Consider the following 16,647-nt stretch of genomic DNA (forward strand, 5'->3'; position numbering starts at 1 on the left):
AAAATGTAGCAGAGGAAGAGCACGATCTATCATATGCATCTGAATTTGAATCCCAACTCTGCTGCCTACTAGCTATGTGACTCTGGAAAATTGTTGTGACCTCTCTGTTTCCAGTTTCCATATTTCTTCAAGAGAAATAGCATCATAACATCTCCCATGTAAGGGTTGTAGATAAAACATACAAAATGCCTGGCCCCTATGAGGCACAAATAGTATTCATTATTGAACATTGCTTTTATCAATATCATAATATTAATTAAAGTAATTCAATATTAATGAGTATATTCTGATATACTTTTATCATTCTCAAAGTCTAATCTTTTGTGACTAGCAGAGACCCACCCAATATTTTTTTCTTCTGAGAAGTCTGAGAGTCCCTGGGGAAGATAAGTCACCTTCAGAAATTAGAAAAGAAAGCAGAGCAGCAAATTGTGAGAACAGTTGTGGAGTCATCCTGCAGTAGGTAAAGTGCGTACACCAGGGTTAAGTTTCAGAAGTGCCACTTAGGACTTGCCCCTGTCAGACTCCTCTTCCTCTCCCAGGTATGCTCAAGTCAGTGATTTTACTACTATTAGGGTGTGGGATGATTTAAAGGGAGGGAAGGTATATGGGTGTGCATGTGCACATGTGCATACATGCAAAATTATAATTCTTGAACAAAGTTGATTCTGTACTTTTTTATATGAATATGGGAAGATAGTTACTAGGGGAAGGGAGAAGTAAAACTTCTTTTTCTGGATTAGGTAGGCAGAACCAGAAGTTCCTTTCCTCAAAGTCATTTTCTCCATATTCCTCACCAATTGCAGGATAATTTCTGCCAAGTTCCTCTCTGGGTAAAGAAAGCCCTTGGAGAGGCCAGGCATAGTGGCTTATGCCCATAATCCTAGCACTTTGGGAGGCCAATGCAGGGGGATTGCTTGAGCCCAACAGTTTGAGATCTGCCTGGGCAACCCCATTTCTACCAAAAAAGAAAAATTCTTTTAAGTTAGCCAGGTGTGGTGGCACATGCCTGTGGTATCATCTACTCAGGAGGCTGAGGTGGGAGGATCCCTCAGGAAGGGGAGGTCAAGGCTGCAGTGAGCTGTGATCGCACCACAGCACTCCATGCTGGATGACAGAGTGAGACCCAGTCTCAAAACGAAACAAAACAAATACTCTTGGAGTCTTAAACATACTGGTCATTCCTAACTTCTTGCCATCATCAGTTTAAGAAATTAGATTTAGGAAAGTGGAGTTTTTCAGCGAGGCTGGAAGAGGAGTTTCTTGGAAAAACAGAGAAAGCAAAAATGGGAGGAAGTAGGATGTCAGCTTCTTCTTGCTTTTGACCTTCTTCTATTTGTGCTTTCTCAATAATACCATCTCATTTGTTTCAGTATTTGCGGCTGCCCCCACTTTCTGGAACCCAGTGATCCATCTTACCAGAATTCCAAAGCATCCCATTCTTCAATTTCCCTTTCTTTAACATGCAATTTCCCACACAAAAAGTAAAAGATTGTAATGGGAGAGAAAAGAAACATCCACTTTAGTCATAAAATCCATCTGGATCCTGATAAATGGTAGACATTTCAGAATACTTTAAAAATCATGAGTTTTGAGGATCAGAGCAAAGGCACATGTAACTCAGCATGTCTAATGATGGTGGCCAAAAATCTGTCAGTGGAGTCATCATGTGACTAAGATTAGAAGGGTTATGCAACTGTAAAGCTGGAAGGAACTTGTCTAGAACAGCCAGTCCCTCGTTATATAGATCACAGAGCATTTAAATGGTAAGAGATGTCAGAAATCACCAGAAATCACCTAGTATCGTCTCCCATATACAGATGCAAGAACTGAAAATCAATGAAGTGATGGAATTTTCTAAGTGTAATCTCTTGTGAGTGGCAGAGACCCACCTCAAATCCAGGTTTCTTAATTTCAATAGTATCAGTTTACCAAATATTTATTAAGTACCTGTTTGGGCCATGCACTGTCTGAGGCCCTGGTGTGAAGGAGCCCTGGGATGAATAATACACAGCTCCTGCCTTCTTGGGGATTAAGATCTCCTTGCAGAGAAATACACATTCTCAAATATTTATAATATAGTTGTTTTGAAATAATAGAGCAAACATCAAGGTCTGGGAAGGACAGAGGAGGAAACAATTATTTGGCTGAGAGAAGCTGAAGGTTTTTCTTTCATAATAGTGCTTCTCATACATTATTATCTTCTATTCCATTAATTGCTTTTTTTGTAATAGGAGGTAAACAAAACCTCTATTTGCTGGACTGTTTTAATAGGTGAGTGAGACTAGACAACAGGACCCCTAAGCTAAAAAGCAGAAGAGCCCATGCTTGCTGGTGAAATGGTGCATATGGCTTCTTTCCCTCTTCCCCTAACCAAGTAGTCTTTGCAGATGAACTTCATAGGCTTCCCCTCTACACACCCCCATACCTGCTTCCACACAGACCATAGGAGGAAACACAGGATATCAGACAGAGCCACATCAAAGACCTTTGTAGCTTTGCCATAGGCAGGGTGATAGGAGAGATGCAAGGTGTGCAGAGTCATGACCAGTAAGACACCTGGGGCAGGTCAGGTCAGCAAGAGACAAGAGTCACACTTGGAGGAGACCATGGAGATAGAGAGTACCAACTCTCAGTGACAGGCACTGAGCCCCTGAGCCCCAGCCATTTCATCCCAACATGTGTTTGAGAAGCCACCTGCTTGCTCATAGAAGTAGTTTCAACATTTTCTCTCCAATCTGGGTCAAATGCCTCATTTAGTAAAGAAACGCTGCTTTTCTAAAATATGAAGTGAACTAATTTCTGTTCAGCTTTTTATAAATTTTCTATCATGAGGTCCAAATTAAAATGCTTTTCAAAGTACGACTAAAGTTGCAAGCTGTGATACATGATTGGTTAAATTTTATTTTTCACATTTTAAGAAAATAATTCCATATGTTTTTACCAGCTCATGAACTGTCTTGGCAATGAATAGATCAGTATATCTAGGAACGATTGATACCATATGATTCTTGGGTATCGTATTTTGATGATATTCTGCGATGTTTCAAATTACCAAAACAGAAACCCACCCACACACACTGAGCTCAAAATTGGCAGTTTTTGTCTTGATGGCTACATTTAGAGTTTAAACATCATCATTAAAATTTTACAGGTGACATATCAAGAAAAATTAAGCCCACCAGTTGTGCCTCTTTGAAAGGAAAACATTCCTTCATTATAATAAATGAAATTGTGTGCTAGGTATGAATGCTGGTGACCTCTAGAAAATGAACCACTGACCCATAAGTGGATGAGAATCAGCCAGAGTAAATGAGGCAGAAGTTTTCCCAGCATAACTGTGCATGCTGGCAGGGCAGATTCTTGTTATAATTAAAAGAGATAGAGTGGTCAACAGGGAACATTTATAGGAACAAACATGACTACATTGCCAAACTATTTTTCTGGTCCATTTTTCATTCTCACGTTATGCCATATATCTGGGTTTTAAAAGTGATGCAAGCATTGCACATGAAAATAACACACATGGACTTATACAGCAGAACCCAGGAAAAATTCAATCAGAATATGAACACCATCAATGACCAACTTGTTCAGAGCAAATCCCCATCTAAATCTGTACTGACCAATACAGTAGCCATAAAAATGAGCATGTGACCTTATGCAAATGAGACAGCACCTCCTCCAGACTCTGCATATATACCTGGCTGGTGTCCACCGCACTTAGGGACCTCGTCTTTTGGCTTTGGAGCCCCCCCCAACCTCTGTCTCTGTATGAGGGAACCTCTTCCTTCTGCCTTCTCTTTTCTTTCTTGCCTATTAAACTCTCTTCTCCTTAAAACCACACACAAAAAAATGTGCATGTGAAATGTGGCTAGACTGAAGTAGATGTAATATAAATGTAAAATACACTCTAGATTTCCAAGACAGCATCAAGAAAAAAAGAATGTAAAACAGCTCAATAAATTTTTGATTATATGTTAAAATGATAAGATTTTTGATATCTTGGGTTTAAAAAAATCATTAAAATTAATTTCATCTGTTGCTTTTTACTTTTGTTTTCTAATGTGGCTACTAGGACATTTCAAAGTACATATATGGCTTGCATTTGTGGCTTGTAGTATATTTTTATTGGGCAATGCTGATATAAATGAAAAGTTTAGGTATGCAAAATAGTGTTTATCCACCTAACAGAACTGAAATATAAATTCCTATTAATTGATGATAACATGACAACACAAAGAAAACTGGCCATGAGACCAGCCTGGCCCACACAGTGAAACCCTGTCTCTACTAAAAATACAAAAAAAATTAGGTGGGCGTGGTGGTGCACGCCTGTAGTCCCAGCTATTTGGGAGGCTGAGGCAGGAGAATCGCTTGAACCCAGGAGGGGGAGGTTGCAGTGAGCCAAGAAAACTGGCCACGAAGTGATTTTTACCTTGATAAGTTACCTTTTCCATTCTTCCTACACTGGTACGATTCTGTGAATTCAAATGTTTGCTTAACAACTTTCTAAAGGCAAAATAAGAAAGAAGACATGCTGGGAAATGAATTGTATGCTAATTAGAAGTTGGGCTCTGGAAGAAACAGAAAAGAGTCATTCACCTGAGCTCTCTGGAGGTCCCTGATTTTTGCTCCAAGGAAGCCACTACTGAGAAAATAAGGCTAGACCTTTTATTCATTTATATGAACAGGGCTTATACATTTCTATCAGGAAGAATATCAGAGGATTCTCATCCAAGCAAACGTTGATGAAACATCATTGACAGGGTAATGACATTTTGAATGGAAAAAATGTGAACCATGAAGCTGCATTGCAATGGGAATGTAAACTTCAAGGGTGCAACGTGTCCCAAAGGCATGTTGATTAGGAAGTTTTAACACTGAGAGGGGTGTCTATTTAAATGAATATTATGCTCTTTGGGGAGTCCATTGGATCTGTTTATTTTCATTTTCCCAACTCTCTCTCATGCTGCATTGAAAAAGATACTTTTATGCTTAGGAAAAAAAAAAAAAAGCTATACTGTAAGTATTCTTTGCTGGGCCTCACCAAAATGAAAGAGGTTTTAATATGTATAGTATATACAGTACACTTAATATGTATAGTCTATTGTATATAGATGGAGCTGTCACTGCAGAACAAAAAAGTAAATGGAAGAATTTCTTCACTAGGCTGGGGGGGAATGTTAGGGGTATGTGGGAACTAATGCAATTCTGTGAGATAAGTGAGAGTACTGTTTAAGCCCTACCAGTTCTGTGAGTCCTCACAGAAAGCAAAGGGAGGGGTATCCAGTTAGAACAACTTCATCCTCGACAGGACCAGCATAGGACACAACCACAAAAATCACTCGCTGAACCCCAGAAGAATGTGGCTGTGTAAGGATTAAATGAGACAAAGCATATAAAGTGCTTAGCATGTAGTAAGTGTTCAGAAAACATCTTATTATTGTTTTGAAACATGTCATATGGCATGAGTAAAGTTTATCTCCATTTCACTGTAGAAAATGTAAAGGCTCCAGAAAATTCACCAGTATTTTTGCTTTTGTCTAAATTCCTTTGTGAGAAGTTTTACTCACGCCTTGGCTGCCGGTGACTCATGGTTAAATCATCGCTCTCATCTTTTTTCCTTTTCGGTTTTTTAATACAGTTGCATATCACATGACATTCTGCTTTGTTTTCTTCCTCCCCCTTCCCGAGGAAAACTAGGCAACTCTAACAGCCCCATTACCTTAATGAATAAAAGCCATTCAGTGAAAAGACCTGGTATCCACTTCATCGATTAAAAAGCTGATGACTAACTCTTGGAAATTTTCTGGAGCCCTATGAAAATTCATATCACTTAGTAACCTATGTGAGCTGAAGGTTGGTGTCCAATGACTGCTAAGAAGATATAAGGAATGTCGCAGAAATATAAATAGACCAGCACTGAAATTTAATTAGGCACTGCATATGTTAATAATAAATTCAATTAATTTAGCCTTCTACCTATACTAGAAGGAAAAAAAAAACCTGGGCAAAATAATAATTCATTTTAAATGCTTCAATTGGTAACCTCCTTTCCTGAAGAGTGATTTATGCAGTAATTTACTGACTGTGTCTTCATAAGATTGTTCCAAACCAGCCCTTCTGAAATAATAATAACTTCTGAATGTGTGTTGTGAGAGATATAACAAATGACTTCTTATTAATTTTCATTTAATGAGTTGCCTATTCACATGGTAATTTTTAAAAATTCTCTTCTTAAGATAAACAGGTTATAAATACTGTGGATAACACTTCCATTTCACAAAAATCAAGACAAGAAAATCGCATATTCTCTACATGATTTGCAGGTCAATCAGTTTAAAATTTTCTATACTACATAGGAATCCATTTCTTTCCCAGTTAGCACAGCAGATCATTTTAAATTTCTACAGCCAAATGATTCCAGATTGGTTAAAAATGAAAACTGAATATTTAGCAGCAGCAGAGGTCTTAGCAGAAATAATGGGAGGGAGTGGGGAGCAGGAAACAAAATCATGAAAAAGGTGGCAAAGCAGGTAGGGTTAAGTAGGGAGCCCATAACCTTGGTTCTTATTATAAAGAATAAAAGGCATAAAGATCATTCTTTACAGCTTTCCTATTTCCCCAAGTTTACTTTTTAAAAAAGACTCCATAATTTCTTACATAAATATTAATACTTACGAATCTTAATTGCTAATATTTCCAAAAACCTTAATTATGTAACAATGAATTAACTCTATGTTACAATAAAAAGAGCAAATATAAAATAATAAAAACCAGGAAGAAGAAATTCCTCAGAGTCATAGGTTTTTCATATGGTTCACACCAGTTTAAAAAGTCCTGCAATAAACAGGGCAAAACTGTCAAATATAATTCCTCACAACACTGGGAAGAGTCTGCCTAAAGTATTAAATAATTCAAATGCAATTGCTACTTACATGAGAACCGAAAGGGCCTTGCTCCTAACCCACACTGCCTCACGCCCTCTCCGTGGAAAAGCCCGTACTGCATTTCACCCATAAATTTGTCCAGCTCCTGCCCTGAGGCATTGACGAGCAGAGCTCCCGTTTTGCAGAGGATAGTGGCTTTGATCCACAACGGTGTCCCCAAGGCTGTCACAACTCCGAGGGCACATGCAAAGCTTAACACTCCAGCCATGCAAAAAATGATTTTCTTCTGTTGACTTGGCATGATGAGAAACGGCCTCTGTGAGGGCGAGGTTCAAAAACAAGACCTTTGTGAGCAATGGGAAGGGACTGCCCCTTTGACTGCATTTATTACAGAAGCTGAACGGACAGATCCCAACTGAAAAGGCAACTTCACCATTGATGGTTCTCGCCAGGTTAAATGTCAGTAGATGAAGGCATCTTCATCACTCATACTTGGCTTTTCTCCTTTTCTGCTGCTTCTTCTCCCTAATTGGAAATCTTTGGATGAAGGATCTATAAAATAAAAGTCTTTCAAACTGCCTTCAAGTATCTCCTCTGTGTCACTTGGTAACAAAGGTCTAAGATAACAGATGGAGTCCCCCGTGTAACTTGATAAATGTTTCCCTTCCTCAGCCTTTTGTCTGATTGGGTGAGTTGAAACTTTCAGAAACAGGCTTGAATCTGATGGTAAATTTTCAGCAACTTGAGAAGTTCATTTATCAATATTTTCATTTTTGTTTTTATTTGTCGTTGTTTTTGGTGGTGGGGGAAGGAGCTTTAGCAGAGATAGGGAGAACCTATGTACATGTATTGATAATTGATGTCAAAATTTTTTAATTATAGCAGCATAAAAATATTAAACAGAATTGGGTTCTACATGAATATTAAGTGCTCTAGACCAACCATGGGTTCTAGTCCTTCCAACTTAATTTCTCCCAGATCCATGGTTTATACCTGATGTATCAATAGAGAATTTGATTCAAATTTTTCTTGGCTTACAGAAATATGAAAATGCAGGAGCAAATATCTAGATTTCTAAATGCTTTCCTTTAACAAGCTTAGCTGCATTAGGATAATAGCAAGGGAATGTGTTTCTGGGTCCAAGGAATACCAGGATCTGTAAAGATAAGGACATATTGATGGAAGGATGGATGGTGGTCAGATAGGTGACTCTATGGATTCATCATAAAAATGCACAGGTCTCAGCAAAGGCAATCTGTTTGGGAGATTAGAAACAGTTATGAGCAAAGATTAAGTAGCAGGTAGGCCCAGTTAAATGGTCAAGACCTGGAAACTAAAGTTCAGAATTCAGTAACAGCTTTTTAACTTTACATTTCCAATGAGATTCCTCCTTCTGCAGACACAAGACTCTCTCTCTCTCTCTCTCTCTCTCTCTCTCTCTCTCTCTCTCTCTCTGTGTGTGTGTGTGTGTGTGTGTGTGTGTATAAGTGTCTAGTGAATGTTTATTTAATGCCATGTTATTGTCCTGAGCTCTGACCTACAAAGTTAATGTTTAGTAAGAACTTATGTCTGGCAACTTGCGAAGTATTCTACCTAAATTATCTCATATAATTCTCATAATTACCATATAATGAAGAAGAGGAGGAAAGAGGAGGAGAAAGAGGAGGAGAAGAGGAGAAGGAGGAGGAGGAGGGAAGAAGGAAGAAGAATAAGAAAGAAGACAGAAGAAGAAAAAGAAATTATTCCTATCTTATGTATAAGGAACTTGAGGCTCAGAGAGTTTAAGCAACTTGCTGAAGAGAGTAGTGGAGCTGGGATTCAAATCCAGGTCTTCTACATCTGAGGTTGATGTTCTATTCTAAGCAAAGCCCCTGACCTTGAAAAGATGGCAAACACTTCAGTTTGGGTTGGGTTTGTCTGGGAGTAACAGGGGCAGACTAGCCCATTATTAGTTACACATCTTGAGTGTTTGAAGAACACAGACATCAGTAAATAGAACTTTTTCAGTTGGCCAAAAGCACATGTGTATGCTAGCTTCTATTCTTTTGATCCACCTTTAAGCATGACAGCTTAGAGAAAATTAATAAATGAAGACTTATTTCACACCATTTTCAGCATAAATGGGTCTCTACGTTATGCACACTTTGAAGGGAACTTTGAGGTATAGACTCGGAGTAAACTTCTCTCACAGCTCGCCTCTCCTAGGAGTGACAACAGCCAGTCTCGTTAAGGACAGACAACGAAGTATAGAACTCATTCTAGAATGCCGTGTACATTTGGGTAGAAGAGAGGCAATAAAAACATGGCCACAGAAGAACTGGCCATATAGAAATACCAAAGAGGCACTTAAAATGAAGTTTACAATATTAGTAAGTCTTTTTTATTTTGTATAACTTAACACAGAATAAACAACTCATCGCAGTTTATTTGGCCCTCTAATGAATTCTCCACTGGATTTACAATAATTGCTATCATGGCCCACTAGCAAAACAAGTGGGTGCCAGTGCCCCCAATAAGTGGTTATTTGGGCATATATGTGCCACGGTCACCCTAGAAAACTTAGTTTAAGATGTCTAAGCAGAGTTGAGCTTACTAAATCATCATATTCTGTCATTGGAAGAGACAGAACATTTCCAAAGCCTGGGAGAAGAAATCACCTACAACTTAATCAATACTATTAATAACCTCTACTACAGGGTATGGCAAGAGAAGGATAGTTACCATAGGACAGCGGTTTAATTAACCCAAACTCAGTCAAGTATATCTAAAGCTGTCCAAGGAGGAAAGCCTTGATTATGGGTGTAGAGAGCAATTAGATCACATCAGTTCTTAAGTTTGCATCAGTCTGTAGTGACATATTCACTCGTCTGTAGAGGCATGGGAAAAATAAATACAACATACTGAGTTACTGTTATATCCTGAAATTAGGCCCTTCCTAATTTTTATTGTTAAATTTTTCTTTCTTTAATGAGATGATGGTAGTTGAGTTTTTAATGATTTTGTTTGATAAATTTAGAAACTGGCAAACCTATGTCTACTCCTGATTTAAAACAAAACAAAACCAAACCCACTGGTCTATAACATAAAAGATCCCTGAGTGGAAAGGGTGAGGCTCACCCTTTGAGGCCTAAAACCTCACTCTTTGCTCTGACACAGTGGTTCTGAGTTTTGCTGCTCATTAGAATCACTCGAGAAGATTTTAAAAGTACTGATGTCTGTGTCCTCATCCCTGAGATTCAGATTTATTTGATTTTCAAGTATGGCCTTAGCGTCGAGTCACCCCAGGTGATTGCATTGTGCAGCCAAGGTTGGAAGCCACTGCCCTTATCTCCTTTTCACATAGCTACCTTCTGGTTACAAACTAGGCTTTGCAGGCAGCTCAGTGCTGGAATGCACACAGCCATGAGCATCTGGGTCGCTAGAGAGGAATATGCTCATAGCAAATTAATAAATGGGCATTATCATTTACAGCTCAAACTTTCCTACATTTTTTCAGCACTAGGTTTCAGCATATCCACAACTAAAAGCCAGGCCCCAATTCATAGAATTACCCCCAAATCACCATGTGAATATCAATGGTGCTGTATCCTGTTCATGTGAGGCAGCCCCCCCTCGCCTCTTCTCCATGCAGCTTCCTTTCAAACTTCAGCATCAGCCACCCACAGGCTGCGTAGTAGTGTGTGTGATCCACCCTCTGAGAATGATATAATGGAACCTGGCAGTCATTATGCCTGACAGCCTTCTTTTGAAATTTCATCTTAAATGTCTTGAATGACAGTGATGACACCATTTTCCTTGCAGTCTCTCTGAGAATTTGAGTCATTAATGTCAGCAAGTTTTCACCAAGTATCCTGCTGAAATCTTTACTTCTCTCAATCTTAATAGGAATACACTTGGTGACATAAGAAAATGGAACTAGGCCTCCCCCTCCTCTGACCCCTTTCAGGTGCTGGATAATGATATAATTCTTCAGAGTGACTAGAGAGTCTGTAGAGAAAGGAGCACAATGGCAGACTCTGTTTTCACTTCCAGTGTAGCATTTGTGCCTCTTCTCACACTAACTTGGCTGCATCAGTTTTTCCTTATAACCATTTGAAAACAAAAGAAAAAAAAAAGAAGCCCCATTCCCAAAGCATGCAAATTCTCACCTGATTTGTTCCCCAAGTATAAGAGACAGTATGGCATGGCATCGGAAGATCCTGTCCAGGGTCTCTTTCCAGCTCTATCGCTAAATTAAGAATTCCTTCTCTGGCATTAATTTTACGTATTTATGAAAAGAGTGGTCTGGGCTGCATAGGTGATTCTCAAATCATTTTCAAGAAGAAAAACCATTGCCTCAACACAACTCATGACAAATAAGACAAAAATTAAGCTGCTATACTGGGAGGGTGGGTGGTCAAGGAGTTGTCACTGGGCTCCCCAGCTCCCTACTCCCTAGAGTGCCCTATCCCCAATGTGAAAGACAGCTCTGAGAAGCACAGTTTGGCTCCTTTAGTTCCTATTTAACTAAAGAAAAAAAATTTTAATAAGCCATAGAACTACAATTTGGTCATTTGCTAGATTATGTCTCTTTTTTCTTTGCTGTGCTAACCTATTAGCTATTATAGAATATTGCATTGCCCACGGACACTGCATGGCTGATTATTCCAATTATTAATTTTTAGATTATTTAATGAGAGGTTCTATGTTTTTGTCTGATTTGTCACTGGTAGTACTGATTTTGATTTTCCTCCAAATGGATCATTATACTCCAAGGCCTCTCTAACAGATTCAACAAGAGTCTATCAAGCTTCCTATTCTAAGACAAGAGGCCTTTGTAAATCTACCCCATTTTTCTCATCTTTAAAGAAAAATCTGGCAAATTTGATTGACGTGCCTTGACTAATTCAAGTTGCTGGTGATCCTCAAGTAGCATTGTAATTTTCTAATGACTGTAAGGGAAAAAAACACTCCATGGAAAGAATTGATTGATTTATTAGAGAGAAAATTACCACATGTGCTAGACCTTGATTGCAGCTAATATTTGTAGAGCTAATTGCTTGAACTAGAGGATTAAAAGGATTGAAGGAAAGGAAGAAAAAGAAAACAAAGTTCTCTTGGAATACAGATGAACCCGCAGTGGATTTGGACTGAGAGGGAGAATTCAGTACAGGGATTTTTGGGGCTGATGATGGTTGTGGAGACATTTAGAATAAGTGGAAGAGTTGTGCTTCTGACACAAAAGCCACAGAGAGGAACCAGGGAGTGGAGGAAAGTTGCTGCTCATGCTGTCTGTTAAATAAGATCTCGTGTGACACCTTCGGATTTGTCTGGGTTTCTTGTTGTATCTCACATTAAGGCTATGTTGATACTTAACCTTCACCCAGCAGAATGTCTGAGCTATTACAGAAAGGAGGAAAAAGTTACTTAACCTAAAGAGGTGGAGAAAGAAGGCATAGTTTAAGACACATCCTTTAACGATAATAGGCAAACCATATTCCTAGCACAGGGAAACAGATAATAATTTTCCTCGTTGATCTAACTTAGGATAGATGTGCTAAAGTAGTACATTTTGGGGTAGTTTGATTTGGTGATTACCAACTTTTTTTTTTTTTTAAGACAGCATCTCACTATATTTTCAGGCTAGTCTTGAACTCCTGGGCTTAAGTGATTCTCCTGCCTCAGTCTCCCAAGTAGCTGGGACCACAGGCACACACCACAGATATAAACTCTGTGGCAGCCACATTTGAACAATGTGACCCACCCTCTCTAGCCTACTTTGATTAGGAATAGACATCTAAATCAACCAGATTGTGTCTCCTGGAAATTTAAAAGTAATATTGAGAGACGCAATTCAAATCATTGGAAGCCAGCGTGCAAAAATTGAGAAGGAAGCAATTTTTTTTCCCGCCAATAAAGCCTTGAATGGCCCTATAATGCCCAAATTTATTGTTCAATTTTTCTCCAGCTGTCACCATTCTCCTTCCCGGCAGTCAAGTGTAGTTCTCTGTTTTCAAAGTTCTTTGTCTTTTACTTGTTTTGTCATTTTCCTATTTGTGTGCATTCTAAAGAAAGCTCCTGGGAGGCACTGATTTTCAGCTCTCCCCACCATCTGGCTCTTGGTCCAGGGCACTAGGTGAAACTGACTGTGATGGCTACCTAGTGAAGGGACAGGTGGTAGCTACTCAGACACTATGTGAGGTATATATATGTATTGGTTTCAATTGTCCACAGTCACAAGGTCTCTGTGGCCAACACTACCCTAGCTTAGTGGAAGTTTTCAATCAAGCTGGCCTTGTCTGGTCCTTCCTTCATCAGGGATGAGTATTGCCCTTTCATGCTGTCGCTACAGATGTTCAGGGCCCCACCCTCTTATTGTGGAGGAACCATAAGAGTTCCAGGCTGCTGAACTTCCTGGGATTGACTTCATGGAGAGAAGCAGAAGGAGTAGGGAGGGCTGTACTGGGTCCTGGAACACAGACAAACTGGGTTGCTGTTAGTCAAGGCTGCTGTCTGGTGGCAGGCCTCACTAACTGGCTACAAGAAGGACTGGATAGCAGCAGCACAACCGGGTAAAATCATCTGGGACTTGACTTACACTCCAACTCCAGCTTAGCTTCCCAATACACTCCCTTCTGACTACTGGGTGCCTTCCTCCTTTTTATTTTCCCAGACTACAATGACCTTTAGCAAATTGGCAGGCAGCAATGCGTGTCCTGCTTAGATCTGACTCTTTCTGCCTCCAACCCCCAGGGGAGATATAAAGGAATCAGACACGTAGAGAAGGGAGAACACGTGTGAATTAATATTTCAAATATCTTCTACCAAAACTGTTCTAGATGTGCACACTTTCTCTTCCTTTAGTTTAATTATCAAGAATAAATACTTTGCCCATCTTTGAGAAGATGAAAATCCTTAATGTGGTACATATCTGTATACCTTAGAAAAATAATACTGTTCCTTTGGTAAAATATAGGCCAGTCACTAGGGCAGTGAAGTATTAAAACTAAATATTTTAAACCTGATGACCAAGACAGTTTTATTAAGCACTAATAAAGCAAGACAAAATTTCTAGGTTGAATCCTTTTCTAGGAAATTCAGATTGAAAGGAACAAAAGATCATTATTAATTTTTACTTCTCTCTGTGTATTTTATATGCACAGTCCTTATTTGAAAAAAATTATATAAAGGCAGATTGTAGTCAAAGAAATCCGAGAGGGGATTATGAAGGCCTTACCTATAAAGTTTCTTTCCAAGATCAGCAGCTATAGCTGGGTAAGGAGATGGTAAGCTCTGGGAACCCTAAGCTGGAGTGGGAACTGTCTATGCAATTACCATAGTTGGGAGCCAAAACTCTTTGACTTGTCATGACTGAAAATCACCAGCAAGCCAGATCACACATGACATTGTGTCTTTAAATGATGTATAAAGACTGGGCACCGAGCCATGGGCACTACTGAGAATAGATGTAAATTCAACAAACCTGAGGTCCTTATGGAGAGCTAACCTTCACTCTGTGCCTTCACTTCTACTGGAATGAAAGCTAAGCTAGTTGATGACATTGTCATATTAATTATACAAGTAATATTTTATCATTATGAAAAAGATTATTTTAACAAAGATTTTAAAAGGAAAACCATACCATATGCAAAATTTATTAGATACGTATTACAGAACTAAGAGTAAAGCCTAAAATATAAAACTTCTAGAAGAAAACGTAGACTAAGGTCTTTGTTTCTTCTGGTACTGATTTTTGAGATAAAAAGAGTGTGAACCATAAAATTAAAAACAAGTTGATAAATTAAAATTTTCTGTTCTTTGAAAAACACTAAATAATGAAAAAAAAAAAGCCACAGACTGGGCAAAAGTATGTGAAAAGTATGTACATGATAAAGGACTTGCATACAGATTATATAAAGAAATCTCTAAATTTAACAATAAGAAAATGAATACCCCAATTTAAAATGGGCAAAATATTTGAAAGATACTTCTTCGAAGAAGAGACACGGGTAGCAAAGAAGCCCATGAAAGGATGCTCCATATCATTAGTTAGAACTGCAATGGGATACCACAGCCTACTTACTAAAATGACTAAAATTTAGAAAACAAACAACTGACAACACCAAATTCTGGCGAGGACGCAAAGCAACTGGAACCCTTTAGAATATTGGTGTGAATGCCAGATGGCACAGCCACTTTGGGATACAGTTTAACAGTTTCTTTAAAAGTTAAACAAGGCCGGGCGCGGTGACTCAGACCTGTAATCCCAGCACTTTGGGAGGCCGAGGCGGGTGGATCACGAGGTCAGGAGATCGAGACCATCCTGGCTAACACAGTGAAACCCCGTCTCTACTAAAAATACAAAAAATTAGCCGGGCACGGTGGCGGGCGCCTGTAGTCCCAGTTACTCCAGAGGCTGAAGCAGGAGAATGGCGTGAACCTGGGAGGCGGAGCTTGCAGTGAGCCGAGATGGCGCCACTGCACTCCAGCCTGGGCGACAAGCAAAACTCTGTTTCAAAAAAAAAAAAAAAAATGTTAAACACATACTTAGATATGACCTAGTAATCCTACTCCAGATATTTACCAAAGAGAGATGAAAGCAAATGCCCACACAAATATTTGTACAGAAATGTTTATAGTGGTTTTATTCATAATTACCCCAAAATGGAAACAACCCAAATGTTCATCAGCTGGTGAATGGATAAACAAACAGTGGTACATCTATACGATGGCACACTATTCAGGAGAAAAAAGGAACAAAGTAACACATGCACCAAAATGAATAAATCTTCTATGGTTTTTGCCAAGTGGAATAAGTCAGACTCAAAAGGTCATAAGTGATTTCATTTATATGACATCTGAAAAAGGCAAAGCTTAGATCAAGGGCAAAAATTAGATCAAAGGTTGTCAAGGGCTGAAAGTTGGGGAAGGGTATTGACTACCAAGGGGCATGAGAGAATTTTGTTCAGTGATGATTGTGGCAGGATTATGTACCTGAAAATGCTTGTGAAAAGTTCTTGAATTGTATACCTAAAAAAGGAGAATTTTACTAAATGTGATTTATATCTAAATAAAATAATTAGAATATCTTTAAATGTCACCACTCAGCATATAACTCTCTAGTTATTTTCTCATGCAAATAAATAACCTCTTTCAATATGAATTAACCTCTTTCTTATAATAGAAAAACAGGATATTCAAATCAATTGATTATTTTGTTTGACAAAGCTGTTACATATACTATTACATACAGGGAGCATTGCTTGCAAAAGAATTATAAGTTAAGAAATGCTTCCTCCAAAACTTGCTCTATTATAAACATTCAATATGTTTTCAAAGAAGCAGCATCATCAAGATACCTGGGTTCAATGGAAGTAGTTCCTAGCACTAACTTACCATGACCACATCAAGTTAACTTTCCTCCTTGTTTTTCATTTTTTTCCTTCTTCAGATGAATAGGTTGGACATGTTTTGTGCTTCTGGGCCTTTTCTCTGCCTATACAGGTACAAACCAGGAACACTGTCACCAGGAGCAGTTCTCATCAGACGGTGATTTTCAGTGGGTTGAGGAAAGCAGCCAAGGGAGGAAATAACTCCTAAGGGATTAGTTTAATATCTTTCAGGGGTGTAGAAATATTTTTAAAGCCTTCACACGTCTGAAATTCTTGGGGTGAGTTATCCCCTACTTATTTGAAAAATTATTAGATGAAATAATCTCCACGAGGCAACTTGGTGCATTCTGGGATTCTGCCGAGGGCATAATATGTGTAAGGTA

General features: G+C 38.8%; 1 protein-coding gene and 1 long non-coding RNA gene across 2 annotated transcripts in view; one reads left to right on the top strand and one right to left on the bottom strand.

The window, feature by feature from the left end:
* CLRN1 (clarin 1) overlaps positions 1-7,236 on the bottom strand; it is a 43,302-nt gene extending 36,066 nt beyond the window's left edge. Inside the window, 1 exon segment of the mRNA NM_001194378.2 lies at positions 6,942-7,236. Coding sequence (NP_001181307.2) covers positions 6,942-7,194 — 253 coding nt within the window. The 5' untranslated portion in view covers positions 7,195-7,236.
* Positions 7,164-16,647, top strand: part of LOC144339041 (uncharacterized) — a 106,276-nt gene continuing 96,792 nt past the window's right edge. The window contains exon 1 of the long non-coding RNA XR_013413602.1: positions 7,164-7,581. This is a non-coding gene — a long non-coding RNA (uncharacterized LOC144339041). The remainder of the gene's footprint in view (positions 7,582-16,647) is intronic.

The sequence above is a fragment of the Macaca mulatta genome, chromosome 2, assembly GCF_049350105.2.
Source record: "Macaca mulatta isolate MMU2019108-1 chromosome 2, T2T-MMU8v2.0, whole genome shotgun sequence".
NCBI classification, from domain to species: domain Eukaryota; kingdom Metazoa; phylum Chordata; class Mammalia; order Primates; family Cercopithecidae; genus Macaca; species Macaca mulatta.